The sequence below is a fragment of the Pelophylax lessonae genome (genome assembly GCF_965119305.1).
Source record: "Pelophylax lessonae genome assembly, chromosome: 2".
Classification (NCBI taxonomy): Eukaryota; Metazoa; Chordata; class Amphibia; order Anura; family Ranidae; genus Pelophylax; species Pelophylax lessonae.
The window spans coordinates 550,470,865-550,486,144 of record NC_138769.1 but is presented as its reverse complement, the minus strand read 5'-3'; the positions used below and the strand labels follow the sequence as shown (position 1 = coordinate 550,486,144).

General features: G+C 41.7%; 1 protein-coding gene across 1 annotated transcript in view; it reads right to left on the bottom strand.

Annotated features, from left to right (window-relative positions):
• RB1 (RB transcriptional corepressor 1) overlaps positions 1-15,280 on the bottom strand; it is a 328,442-nt gene that overhangs the window by 55,951 nt on the left and 257,211 nt on the right. The window contains exon 18 of the mRNA XM_082244844.1: positions 2,951-3,072. Within this exon, the coding sequence (XP_082100970.1) occupies positions 2,951-3,072 (122 nt within the window). The remainder of the gene's footprint in view (positions 1-2,950; positions 3,073-15,280) is intronic.

Genomic DNA, 15,280 nt, shown 5'->3' with positions numbered 1-15,280 from the left:
ATGATGTCTCTTTCATCTGCTGCACTGAGATTTCTTGGCCGACCACTGTGCGTACGATCCCTAATGTTGCCTGTTTCTTTGTGCTTCTTCAAAAGAGCCTAAACAGCACATCTTGAAAACCCAGAATCTTTGCCTCGGAGAGACCTTTCTGATGCAGTAAAACTACCTTGTGTATTGTTATTCAGTCTTGCCATGGTGTATGACCTGAGACATAAAACGGTCTTTCACAACCTCAACTTAGTAGCAGAGTTTAGCTGGATACACGCTATACAACTTTTGTTGCTCAATTTCCCTTAGATCCTTAGATTTACCTTCAACTATGTAGTGCAATGGCCTGCCTGATTGCATACAAATTGAAAGTGTTTAGGCTTGACCTCCTATAATATGGTTTTGGTAGATCTAAAGGAAAAAAATCTAAAGACAGTTGTATAGGGTGTATCCAGCTTTTGGCTGTTCCTCAACTAAATTTAAGCCCTCTATACAGCTGTTCTGTTTCAGTTAATTACAACATTTCAACGTACGTACAATACTGATGATCATTAGCACCTGCTTGGCATAATTGGTTAATCACACACCTGATTCTAATCCTACAAAATCCCTGACTTTGTAGAAATGTACAAAGTATGCAAGAGTAGGAATTGATGTTGCTTTGAAGCCAAAGGGTAATCACACTAGGTTTGAAGCCAAAGAGTAATTACACTAAATATTGATTTGATTTGTTTTCTGTTCACTCACTTTGCATTTGGTAAATTGAATAAAATAAACAATTACAATATATATTTTTAAAAACATTCTTACTTTACAGCATTTCTTCACAACTGACTTTCGCACTGTACAGTACAGAAAATGAAAATGTTTTACTGCTCTGGAGTCTGCACTCTTTTTATTTTAGGTCTTTGCAGATTTTATACTACCTGGTGGATTTTTTTTGCTACAAGGCCCATTGGTGGTTACATCCTATTGGTTTTAAGTGAGCCATGGAAAATTTTATGAGTGGGACTTTTATGGTGCACGCTTAAGCGCAAATCACATGCTTTATTGCATTTTTGGTTCTATATATGAGAAGATCTGTACCAATAAACACAGTCAAACTGACAGATTAGAAATTGTTAGAAGAGTAATTTTCTAGAACCTCCCAAAAATATATACAAAAAGCATGTATGCACAAGATACAAAAAACTGTATATATCGCTCCATCAACCAGTAGTTAGGAGCCAAATGACCCAGCTTAGGTCTCCCTGGGCAGACCAGGGCAGCACACACAAAATGAAATCGCAAGCAGATGAAAAGTGGAAGAGAAAACGAAAGATGCTGCAAAAATGTCCTAATGTATAGTGGGCACACGCAGTGGTGTGGGTTCTTATGAGAAGTCTTTCTTAGAGGAGACATCAGCTCCAAGTCTTATAACATGAAACCTATGGAATAATTCTGACCCTTCCCTGGAGGTAATCATCATGTAAGTAATGCAGATAATACATTGCTGTATTTCTTGCCCATTTGGGTAAGAAGGGGGGGGGGGGGGGCAGGAAAAATTTTGTCCGCTTTTAAATGCAACTCAGTTTTTGAAAGAAACTCGAATTGCAACATAAATGACTTCAGACTGATAAAAAAACAGTAGTAATGAAACACTATGGCGTTGATTTACTAAAGGTAAATAGTCTGTGCACTACAACTGCACTCCAAGTGCAGTTGCTCTAGTTCTGAGGGGAATATGCAAGGAAAATAAAACTGCATTCTTAATTGCACATGATTGGATGATAGAAATCAGAGCTTCCCCTCATTTTAGATCTTCCCCCTCAGATCTAGAGCAACTGCCCTTGCAGTGCACAGTCTATTTGCCATTAGTAAATCAACCTCAAAGTGTAATAATCTGGCAGCACCATAAAGCATTAGTGGCTTTCTGCAACTTCAGTGCTTAATAGGGCTATGGAGCACACATTCCATGTCTAAAAAGATTACATACGTGTCATGAGAATAAGTACATGGCAGGGAGTAATGGAATCTATAGAGAGGAGGATTAACATTTTGATAAGTTCAAAGGAAAGTGGAAATTTAAGTTTAGAGGGGAAAAAACAGGATGACAAACTGCAATAAAAAATATTAGTTCTTTAGACAAATTGTCAAAGCCTCACAATATTATATTATTCATTAATGCCTTTGCCTCTTTACTGTGCTTTGCTACGCAATGCAGTGTGACTGTCTGACCCTTTACTGAATACATAAGGCTGATATACAGTCATATTCAGGTACTTACAATTGTTGTACACAATTTGGCACATTTAGAAATTTTTAAACAATGCAGAAGTGGATTGACTGGTGTTCTATTAATATCTGTTTGGAATCAAGCTTCAAGTTACTGTTTGGTTTAACAACTTAGCAACCGGCCCCTTTGTAGCTTTACGGCTACAAGGTGGCCACTCTGCGCAGAATCACGTGTTCATGCGTGATTCTGCTCTTCTGGGTAGGGGGCGTGCGCACCACTTCTGCTGTGATTACTCACAGCAGAAACTGATCAGTGGGTGACGAGCAATAGATGCCCACCAAAATTTGTAGCATAATACATATTAGCCCAAATTTATGAAGAAATTTGTACTTTAAAAAAAAAAAAAAAAAAATTGAATGGATGTTTTATACGAGCAAATAAAAATAGTTTTTTTTTCAAAATGTTCCATCTTTTTTGTTTATAGTGCAAAACAAATAAAAAGTAATGATCAAATATCACCAAAAGAAAGCTCTATAAATCTGTCAGCTCTATAAATGACAAATTTAATTTATGTACAGCGTTGCATGACCGCGCAATTGTCAAAGTAACGCACTGCTGTATAGCAAAAAATTGCCTGGTCATTAAGGATGGGGGGGGGGGGTAAATTTTCCGGAGGTCAAGTGGTTAATAAGTGGAAGATTGAGCAAAATGTTTAACACACCACTGGCTAGTTCTTTGTAGACTTACAGATCTGCAGCTGTAGGGTTGTTTTGCGATGGTTGCTGTTGCGCTGCACTGGCTATTTCTGGGTGATCAACTGACTCTTCACGATCTCTTGTTTGTTTAATCAAGTCAAACAGAGGAGAATCCTGGAAAAAATAACAATGTTTACATTAATAAAGCACTTTTATAATTGAATCACACTATTTTACAAAACCTTAACCTAGGTTAGGAAGCCTAAAGATATCTGCAATGTTTCCTTTGCACTGGTAATTCGCATACACAGTGAGGGCAGAGGGAGAGACAAACATTTTAAGAGTGCCAGGTACTGGGATGAATATTAGCTGATTAGCCATTGTAAGAAAAAGAGATGGTAGAGTGTTAGGGCTCTTTCACACGGTCCGCCTCCGTAGGCGGATCCGTGCTGCTCAGCAGGGGATCGTAAACACAGATCCCCGCTGAGCAGGAAGGTGACAGCTCCCTCTCCACTCTGTGTGCAGAGAGGGAGATGTCTCTGTGTGCGGAGAGGGAGATGTCAGAGCCCCATGCATCTCTATGGGGGAAATCGGATGAGAGTGGACTGTCCGCTCTCATCCGATCCCATCCCCTGGATGGAAAATAGGGTTTCCATCCATCCGGATTTCACGGACAGGATTGGATGCGGATGGCAGCGGGTGTAAGCGGACATGTCTCCTCTGACATCCGCTGCCCCATAGGGATGCATGGGGGATCTGCCTAAAAGACTGACAGGGGGATCTGAATGGATCGCTCATGTGAAAGGACCCTTAATTAAAAAATAAACTAGAAAAGGAAACTTGCACTGATAAAATATGGAGGTTTCCACTACATACATCTTCTAGTCCTAGAAACCAGGAGGTTCAGAATTTAATTCCCTATTTTTCTTTTTTTTTTTTCAAATTCTCGATTTATAAATGTATCATTTAAGGCCCCATGCACACGGGGCGTTTTTAACGCCGCTGTAAGTAGCGTCAGGCGTTTTCTTTTTGCAGCCTAAAAACGCACCTCCATGTTATTCTATGGCCTCATACACACACAGACGTTTTTGAGCTGTAAGTGGCCTAGGCGTTTTTAAGCTGAAACAAGAACCCATGACCTGCGCGTTCTGAGGACCAGCGTTAGAGCGTTAAAAACGCCTGACGCTGCTAAAGGCTGAATAACGTTGCTATAACGTTGCTTAACGTGCGTTAAGCCACGTTATACGTTTTTTTTTCTTCCATTCAAAATCAATGGTTCCCTATGGGAGCCTATTGATTTGAAAGGAGGTCGCACCGCAACACCGCAAGTCGGATCCGACTTGCGGGGCGACTTGCGCTGTGAGAATCTTGAGGGGGAACTCCACGCCAAAATGGGAAAAAAATGGCGTGGGGGTCCCCCCCAGGTTCCACACCAGGCCCTTCGGGTCTGGTATGGAATTTGAGGGTAGCCCCACGCTGAAAAAACGGCGTGGGGTCCCCCCCAAAATCCATACCAGACCCTTATCCGAGCATGCAGCCCAGGAAAGGGGAGGGGACGAGCGAGCGGCCCCACCCCCCCTGGACCACATCAGGCCACATGCCCTCAACATGGGGGGGTGTTGGTGCTTTGGGGCAGGAGGGGCTCTGCACCCCCACCTCAAAGCACCTTGCCCCCATGTTGATGAGGACAAGGGCCTCATCGGAATCTGGAAGCCCCCTTTAACAAGGGGGGCCCCCAGATCCCGGACCCCCTCCCTTTGTGAATGGGTATGGGGTATGTAAATAACGACAGGAGACGTTTTGGAAAGTTTATTAAAAATCTTCATCTGTTCTTCTCTGCTCTGGTCTTCTCCCTCTCCTGGTCTTCTGCTCTTTTGCTGTCCGCTCTTCTGCTCTTTTGCCCTCGGCTCTTCTCCTCTTCTTCTTCTTCCTCCGGTCCTCCTCCGACGATGTCTCCGATGATTATGCCGGTCTCTGCAGCTTGTTATTTAGCCATTAGGGGCGTGGCCGCTCGGTGACATCGGGAGACCACGCCCCCTCATGTCACAGATGACGTCATCTGTGACATGAGGGGGTGGAGCCTCTCGATGATGTCATCGGGGGGCACGCCCACGATGGCTATATAACAAGCTGCAGAGACCGGAGACCGGCATAATCATCGGAGACATCGTCGGAGGACCGGGAGGAAGAAGAAGAAGAAGAGAAGAGCCGAGAGCAAAAGAGCAGAAGACCAGGAGAGGGAGAAGACCAGAGCAGAGAAGTACAGATGAAGATTTTTAATAAACTTTCCAAAACGTCTCCTGTCGTTATTTACATACACTGCCTTTTATGGGGTGAATGGGTAGGGGTACAGTGTACCCCATACCCATTCACATAGGGAGGGGGTCCGGGATCTGGGGGGCCCCCCTTGTTAAAGGGGGCTTCCAGATTCCGATGAGCCCCCTGCCCGCAGACCCCCACAACCACTGGCCAGGGTTGTGGGGATGAGGCCCTTGTCCTCATCAACATGGGGGCAAGGTGCTTTGAGGTGTGGGGTGCAGAGCCCCCCCTGCCCCAAAGCACCAATACCCCCCCCATGTTGAGGGCATGTGGCCTGGTGTGGTCCAGGGGGGGTGAGGCTGCTCGCTCGTCCCCTCCCCTTTCCTGGCCTGCTGGGCTGCATGCTCAGATAAGGGTCTGGTATGGATTTTGGGGGGACCCCAAGCCGTTTTTTCGGCATGGGGCTACCCTCAAATTCCATACCAGACCCGAAGGGCCTGATTTGGAACCTTGGGGGGGACCCCCACGCTGTTTTTTTCCCATTTTGGCGTGGAGTTCCCCCTCAAGATTCTCACAGCGCAAGTCGCCCCGCAAGTCGGATCCGTGTTGTGGTGCGACCTCCATTCAAATCAATAGGCTCCCATAGGGAACCATTGATTTTGAATGGAGGCAGAAAAAAACGCTGCTAAAAGCAACGTGGCAAAACGTGCAATAACGCTAATGGAAAAAGCTACTGAAAGCACATTTTTACAGCTGCTTTTTCCGGCGTCAGAACTAACTTTGACATACGCTTTTTCTAACGCCCCGTGTGCATGGGGCCTAAAGATGCAACATTCAAACGTATTTGTACAAACAATAAGTCATACAGACAAATGTGAAAAGACATTGTCATAGTAGTCGGTATCAACAAAATAAACTGGACCATTACTGGTGTGTGGAGATTGTTTCGACGTATCACAAGTCCAGAATGAGAGGTCTGTTGACATAACATACAAAACATAAGTACTTTCTAGTGGGGTAGAGAGAGAAAGAAAAAATAAAAAAAAACCTAATAGGGAGGGGTAAGTAAGTTATTAGTCTTGTGGGCTGGACAGTAAGTAGAGTTCCATCTGTTGTGGATGATTAGTAGAGGAGGAGTGGGAGAGGGGAGGCCCTCTCCGCTAATAAACTACCCGTCTAGAAGGACCTTCCCCCTCATCAGAGAATATAAATAGATTTCAGAGCGACCAGGTTTTGGTATACTGTTCTCTCCTTCCCTGAGCCGTCAAAACCAGATCCTCCAGGGTCTCCACCGATCTGACTTTTTTAAGCCACATAGCAACAAAGGGAGGATTGGTCCTCTTCCAACATAAGCTAATACAGGCCTTGGCAGCATTAAGGAGGTGGCACAAAATCTATTGTTTGTATTTTAAGATGGGTATTTGTGAGCAATGCAGTAGAAAAGAAGGCAGGGTCATCTGGGCTTGGGAAGTCTGTAAATTTTTGTGTGATTTGTGTGATTTGCCTCACCGCCTTCCAAAATGATTTAAGCTTCGGGCAGTTCCAAAAATTATGGAGCCAATTTCCAATTTTTCATGCACGTTTTGGGTCAATGATTCTGAAAATGCTCAAAAAGACTCCCTGGCAACAAGCATTTTCAAAAGCAGATCAGCAATAGGTGTTCCCATCTCAGTAGAGGTTTAATTTAATGACTTACAGATAGAAATGAATACCAATTTACTTTGTGTGGACTTGCGCACCTTCTAACATCTTGCTCTGCCTTATGGTCAAACCAAGTTAACGCGGAACTAAAGTGTCACAGTTATTCACTGTGAGCACACAGGCTTTATATTGAAGAAGGGACATGCAATGTCTGCTGAAAAAACACTGCACAGAGCAGGCAAGTATAACACGTTTATTTTTAAGCAAAAAAAAAAAAAATGAGACTAGTATAACTTTAATGTACACGCCTGATTAGAGATGACACTTTAGGATTCTGCTGTACCGCATTTCCCTCGACTACTCAGTGCATTGCATCATGCCTCTCTGAACAATAGCGGGGCTTTAAAAGGGAGTCTAGGAAATTTTTAAAAAGCATTAATGGCAATAAAGTCGGTTTCTCTCATGGAAACACATCTATTGCCACTATACCCTCTCTTTATATTGTAAGCTCCATGAGCAGAGCCCTCCTATTCCTTCTGTATTGAACTGTATTGTAATTGTACTGTCCCCTCTTTATGTTGTAAAGCGTCGCATAAACTCTTGGCATTTGCACGTTTATTATTCAATATAAAAATTAAATCATAACGTTGTAGTTTTTCTATATGTAGCCCCTCTGATTTGCTGCTGCTGGTAAATTATTTTTAATTGTCAGGATGACTGCATGCCCCAGTACAGCAGTGGTATACCAAAGAGGAACAGGACGGATGTTTATAAAGTGCCTCAAAGGCTTAATTGAAGCTCTCGAAAGCTTCAGTGTTTATGTAACATATTAGGCCCTCAAGTGTTTAAAGTATAACCATAGTTTTCTTGAGCTCTTTAGACCCCTGTATAGTTAACTACAGGAAATATTCAAGCTTAGGCAAGTCCAATATTACATATTGCAAAGTTTCCCAAAGAATGCTGAGGCAGACAGCAAATGTAGGTTCTAGTCGGACTAGCCTGCAGCTACGAATGACATCTACATAAAAAGAAAAAAGACACCCAAAGGTCTGCTGGGAAAATCTGAAACCCCTGTCCTTTTCTGAATGAACCTTTATGTGACCCAATGATCGCATAATATCAAGAAGGTATTTCATAAATTATCAAGATTCCATCTAGTGGCTACGCATATTATCAAGTTGATTTCGAGTTGATAAAATAAGATTACATCTGTTGAGAATGATCACTTATGTATTGCAAATGGGTACCTAAAACAATAAATTCAATTGAAATTCGATTAGGTAGACCATTGAACTACATAGCTGCTTAGAAATCCCAAAAAGATTGTACACCCCGACTGTTGCTAGGTTATCTGAGAAGGTGTTCAGCCCTCTCCTTTTTGCTCAAAGTCTTCTGGGGCACGAAACCGGTCCCAGAACGCTGCAGGACCGGACCCATTCACAAAGCACAGAACGACTTGCCTGTGCGCAGTGGGAAGATGGCTGTAAAGCTGTAAGGGGCACGGAAACCGGTGAAGAACCGGCTTGGGTGAGGATAGCACTGTATCCTTGGACAGATAATTCACCCTTTAACCACTTGCTGACCGTCAGCAGTACATATACTCCGGCAGATGGGCTCTGTCCCACGGAACGACGTACCTGTACATCTGTTTGCGGGACCGTTTGTGGGAGCGTGCGCAAATGCCCGTTCGCCACAGGGGAAGCTGATCTGGGGGTCTGGTGGCCCCGAATGCCGCCGGGCACCCGCGATCGCTCCCCGTGGAGACAGACCGGCAGTCTGCTGTTGTAAACATGGCAGACCGCTGTTCTGTCAGCAATGAACACAGGGCTCCTGTGTTCCTCCTATTTAGGAACACAGGTCCCTATGTTCATTCCATAAGTACATCCCCCCACACAGTTAGAAAGCACCCCTTAGGAACACATTTTACCCTTTGATCGCCTCTGGTGTTAAACTCTTCCCTGCCAATGTCATTAGTACAGTAACAGTGCATATTTTTAGCACTGAGTACTGTAGTAATGTCACTGGTCCCCCCAAAAGTGTCCAAAATGTCAGTTAGGTGTCCGATCTGTCTACCGCAATGTCCCAGTCCTGCTAAAAAAACACTGATCACTGCCATTACTAGTAAAAATAAATAAAAATTACATAAATCTTTGCCCTAGTTTGTAGACACAATCACTTTTGCTCAGACCAATCAATATACACTTGGGATTTTTTTTTCACCAAAAATATGTAGCAGAAAACATGAAATACATACATAAAATGATGAATCAATACATAAAATGATGAAAACATTTGATTTTTTTTTTTTTTTTTTAATGGGAATGTTATATAGCAAAGTGAAAAATATTGTTTTTTTTTTTCCAGAATAGTCGCTCTTTTTTTAAACAAATTTTTATTCTAAAAATACCAAAAAGTCTACTTTAAGCACTATATAATTTTAAAAGAAAATGTAAACACAGAAAGAAGCCATAAAGATTTATATATCCCTACGCCTGACACAAATTCCAAAATATGACCTGTGGTGTTTAAACCGTGCTATTTCATATATTTGTGCAAATAATTCACACAATTTTTAAAAAGTGATAAAGTGTAAATAAATCTTGATAAAAATCACTAACAAAAAACAGTCCACAAAAAAACGTAAATTCTGCTTCATAAAGTCCTCTAATAAAGTGCCAAACTGCCAACGTGCTGTACAAATGAAACTGCTATCCAAAACTTTAACCACTTTAAGACCGGAAGGATTTGCCCGCTTAGTGACCAGGCCCTATTTTGCGATTCGGCACTGCGTTACGTTAACGGACAATTGCGCAGTCGTGTGACGCTGTAACCAAATTAAATTTATGTCCTTTTTTTCCCACAATAAAGCTTTCTTTTGGTGGTATTGGATCACCTGTGTGATTTTTATTTTTTGCGCTATAAACAAAAAAAAAAGCGACAATTTATATATATATTTTTCACATTCTGCTATGCGACATTCTCAAAAAAAAAAATTAAAAATCGAAATTTAACATTTTAGGCCAATTTGTTTTCTTCTACATATTTTTGGTAAAAAAAAAAAAAAAAAAAAAAAAAAAAAATCGCAATAAGCGTATTTTGATTGGTTTGCGCAAAAGTTATCGCGTCTACTAACTACGGGAAAGATTTATATCATTTTTATTTTTTTTATTTTTTACTAGTAATGGCGGCAATCTGATTTTTTTGCGGGACTGCGCCATTGCGGCGGACAGATCGGACCCCTGACTGACATTTTTGACACTTTTAGGGGGACCAGTGACATTACTACAGTAATCTGTGCTAAAAATATGCAGTTAATGTAATAATGACACTGGCAGGGAATGGGTTAACACTATGGGTGATCAAGGGGTTAAATGTGAGCTTAGGGGAGTGATTATAACTGTGGGGGGGCATGGCTTCTGAAGTGACCATAGAGGCATGTGATCCTATATAGAAGGATAACAGGATCTCTATGATCATTTCAGGGAGAAGGACGGTAGGCTGTGTTTACAACAGCCGACCGTCCTCTATCAGCGGGGAACGATCAAGAGTGTCAGACGGCAATTGTAGCCACCTGACACACGCATCGGCTTCCCCGCTGACGAGCAGGGGCGGGAGCACGCCGGCGGCGGCCTGCGATCGCCCCCTAGCCTCCTGAGAGTGACGTATATATAACGTAAGCGGCCGGCAACTGGTTAAGTGAGTGCCTCGGCGCTCCACCACCTTTTCCAAACTGGAGAACTCACCAGATTGTCATGACCATCCACTACAGATGAGTCATGTAAAGTATGTTTATATCAGAGGGTTTCCATTAACTGTGTATTTTTCATTAGGGTATTCTCCTCCTTTAAGGCCGGGTTCACATATGTGTGGCGGTGGGTCCCGGCCTGGGGGTCGGATCGCTTCTGTTCACCTATTCAAGTGTGATTCAGGTCCGAACTTTTGCCTGAATTCGCACTTTAACCTGACCCAAAAACGCACAGGACCCTTTTGGAATTCACACCATGGCCAACTCGGACATTTGTGAACTGGCTCTATTGAGTAACACTGGCATGTCATGTGAATTGGATGCGGTGAAAACTGCATCCAATTCACACATATGTTAACCGAGCCTTAGTGTTGTTAATCGGTATCTTAATTACATGGTAATTACGATGTTCCATAGAAAGGCAAGGGGAATCAATATAGGGTAAAACCTTTTAAACTTTAATTAGAAACCGGATTGCTCTCAATCAGTGTTAATTTTGGCAGCAAATTTCAATTTAGTTTTAGTCTTAGTCATAGGACTAAAATGGCATTTTAGTTTTAGTCCCATTTTATACTTCTGCAAATGTTTACGTTTTAGTCGTATTTAGTCGACTAAAACTCCAGTACATTTTAGTCCACTAAAACTCCTTTTAGTCACCTATAATCGAATGGGTGTAGTTCAGTTGTAATTTGTAATGCATTATTTAAGCATTTCTCTACAATTTCCAAACTCATTATATACTACTGCTGGTCCTGGAGTGAAAAATCGAATATGTTATTATTTATGGTATTAATCTTTGTTAATTTTGGCAGCAAATTTCGATTTAATTTTAGTTATAGTCTTTTGACTATAATGCCATTTTAGTTTTAGTTGTATTTTAGTCATCTGAATTGTTTTAGTTTTAGTCGTATTTTAGTCGACTAAAATTGTGTTAATTTAGTCGACGAAAACGTTTTAGTCGGTTTTAGTCGACGAAATTAACACTGCTCTCAATGAGTGATCTGATGACAGTGCCACATCCCTTAATTAGTAGAAAAGAAAGATTTTCCCCTTGTTGTGGGACTTTTAAGGCACTCACACAAATTACAAAAATATTTCAATACTATTTTTGTAATTGTGTGAGTGCCTTAAAAGTCCCACAACAAGGGGAAAACCTTTCTTTTCTTTAAACTTTTATTAAAACCACAAATACTTCCACACCTCCTACTCACATTTTTCGGTACTATACCTCGCACCGAGGAATGTTTGCCATAAATGACATAAAATTGCTGCAGTGTACACCAATATCCTTATTTTGCCGGCTGTGCAGTATGCATACTACTGTCGGAGTTTCATTTGCCAAGATGGTGGAGCACTGAAGCACTCGCTTGAAGCACTTTTTGTGTTGTTTTGGATAGCACTTTCATTTCCACAGCATGTTGGCACTTTTATAGAGGACTTTGTGAAACATAACTTACGTTTTTTGTGGACTGTTTTTTGATAGAGATTTATATCAAACATTTATTTCCACTTTATTACTTTAAAATTGCATGAATTATTTGCACAAATATATGAAAAAGCACAGTTTGGGCACTACAGGCCAGCGCTGTTCATAGAGTAAAGGCAATCGGGTATAGAGTACAGCTGCTTTTAACTGTTTATTCTCATTTATCCTAAGTACTGGTGGAATTTATGATTTATTGTTAAATTCCAAGATATATTGTAAGTCTATCCCATCCCCAATCCTGACATCTGCCATTCTGAGGTTTTAAACCATGCCTTCCTGACCAGCAGAGCTAACCAAAAAGAAACAAAAGAAAAACCTTTCAACCACTGCCCATGGTATCCAATCAGGTTTTATTTATAGGGATTCAGGACAGGTTGCATCAAAGTATAAGGTAAAGGTAGTAGGAATGCTGTAAGCAATAGGCATTGAGCATGCATTAGGGAAACTACATACAAAACCCATCAATGTACAAAATCTTATAAGCACCACCTTATCTAAATAACATAAGTCAGTGGCTTCTTAAAGGCAGCTGATGCAAAATGCTTAGTGTTAACTGGGTTATATATACTGTAAAAACAAAAAGTAAAAGAAAAGACGTATTTAGTATGTCAGCAGGAAAAGATCCAGATGCCTCATATCTTCGGCTGGTTTTGAGATGTGCTGCTTTATGTCAAAACATCCCATCTCCAACCACTGTCAGCAGGAAACTCTTGAACAGCAGTTTCGTCACAAGCCTTGCTCAGATGACATACAGTCTAGGAATAACTCACTACTTCCATGACTAATACTCAAGTTATACTCAGACACGCACATTCTAATACATCAGGGTTAGTCTGGGTGGAAACCACTCAGCCTACCAGTATATCCATGGATTGTAGAACGAAGCCTGCGTAAGCTTAAAAAGCATAAATAGACTATAATCAGAGGAGTGCCCCTGGTAGGAACTGAACCCAGAATGGCAAGGCAATATAGCTACAAAATGTTCAAAACAACCGAAAATGCAGGTAGAGGTAAAGAGGTCAATCACTCAATACAAAAGTGACCAGTAGTCAACTTTCAATACCCTGGCTGTGCTAAGCTAATAAAATATTGACTGGCATGGATTACATAAAATAAATGGGTACGGAAATTTGTAGGTAAAGCTGATCCAGGTAATATCCGATTGCCTCTCAGGGGATCAGGAAGTATTTTTTTTCCCCTGCTGTAGCAATTTGGATCATGCTTTGCTGGGGTTTTTTCACCTTTCTCTGGATCAACTGCGGGTATAGGATTGTGTATATGGGATTGTATGGTTGGGTTTGCTTTACTGTTTGTTTTTTTGTTTTTTTATTGGTTGAGCCAAATGGACTTGTGTCTTTTTTCAACCTAACTATGTAACTATGGATAACCACACTTAAGGCAAAATAAGATGCTTTAACCAGGCTTTTTCTGGCACTTTTTGTTTACAAGTTTAGGTTAGTATTTTTGCTAGAAAATTATTTAGAACCCCCAAACATTATACATTTTTTTTTAACAGAGAACTTTGGGATTAAAATGGAGATTGTTGCAGTTTATGTCACATGGTATTTGTGTTGCGGTTTTGCAAAGGCAACTTTATTGGTAAAAATACATTTTAAATGAGTTTAAACAAAACAATATTTACCCAAATTTTTTTGTAAAGCAAGAAAGATGATATTATGCCAAGTAAATAGATACCCAACATGTCACACTTTAAAATTGTGCACGCTCACAGAATGACGACAAACTACATTGCCTAAAAATCTCCATAGGCAACACTTTAAACACCTTTACAGGTTACCTGTTGAGAGTTGCAGAGGAGGTCTAGTGCTAGAATTATTGCTCTCGTTCTAACGTTCATGGCGATACATCACGTGTGGTGCGAACACCATTTACATATGCGCGCATGACTTAAGTATGTGTGAATATGTCCAAATTAGGCCCAAAGTGTCAATATTTTGTGAACACCATTATTTTCCAGCACTGCCTTAACCCTCTTGGGCATAGAGCTCACCAGAGCTTCACAGGTTGCCAGTGGAGTCCTCTTCCACTCGTCCATGACAACATCACAGAGCTGGTGGATGTTAAAGACCTTGCATTCCTCCACTTTCCATTTGAGGATGCCCCACAGATGCTCAATAGGGTATAGGGTTTGCCAGTCCATGTCCTTTACCCTCAGCTTCTTTAGCAAGGCAGAGGTCGTTTTGGAGGTGTGTTTGGGGTCATTATGTTGGAATACTGCCTTGTTGCCCAGTCCCTGAAGGGAGGGGATCATGCTCTGCTTCACTATGTCACAGTACATGTTAGCATTCATGGTTCCCTCAATTATCTGTAGCTCCCCAGTGCTGGCCGCACTCATGCAGCCCCAGACTATGACACTCCCACCACCATGCTTAAATGTAGGCAAGTTACACTTGTCCTTTTACTTCTTGGTTGCTGCCACACATGCTTGACACCATCTGAACTAAATAAGTTTATCTTGGTATCAATGAGACCACAGGACATGGTTCCAGTAATCCACGTTCTTAGTCTGCTGGTCTTCAGCAAACTGTTTGCAGGCTTCCTTGTGCATCATTTTTAGAAGAGGTTTTCTTCTGGAATGACAGCCATGCAGACCAATTTTATGCAGTGTGCGGAGTATGGTCTGAGCATTACCAGGCTGACCCCCCCACCCCTTTAAACTCTGCAGCAATACTGGCAGCACTCATACGTCTATTTCCCAAAGACAACCTCTGGATAGGACGCTGAGCATATGCACTCAACCTCTTTGGTCGACAATGGCGAGGCCTGTTCTGAGTGGAACCTGTTCCGTTAAACCGCTGTATGGTCTTGGCCACCGTGCTGCAGCTCAGTTTCAGGGTCTTGGCAATCTGCCTATAGCCTAGGACATCTTTATGTAGAGCAACATTTTTTTTTTTTTCAGCTCTTCAGAGAGCTCTTTGCCATGAGGTGCCATGTTGAACTTCCAGTGACCAGTAGGAGAGAAAGAGCGATAACACTAAATTTAACACACCTGATCCCCATTCACACCACGAGTCACATGTCACCAGGGAGGGAAAATGGCTAATTGGGCCCAATTTAGACATTTTCACTTAGGGGTGTACTCACTATTGTTGCCATTGGTTTGGAAATGAATAGCTGTGTGTTGAGTTATTTTGGGGGGGGGGGGGGCAGCACATTTACACTGTCATACAAGCTGTACACTCACTACTTTACATTGTAGCAAAGTTTCTTCAGTGTTGTCACATGAAAAG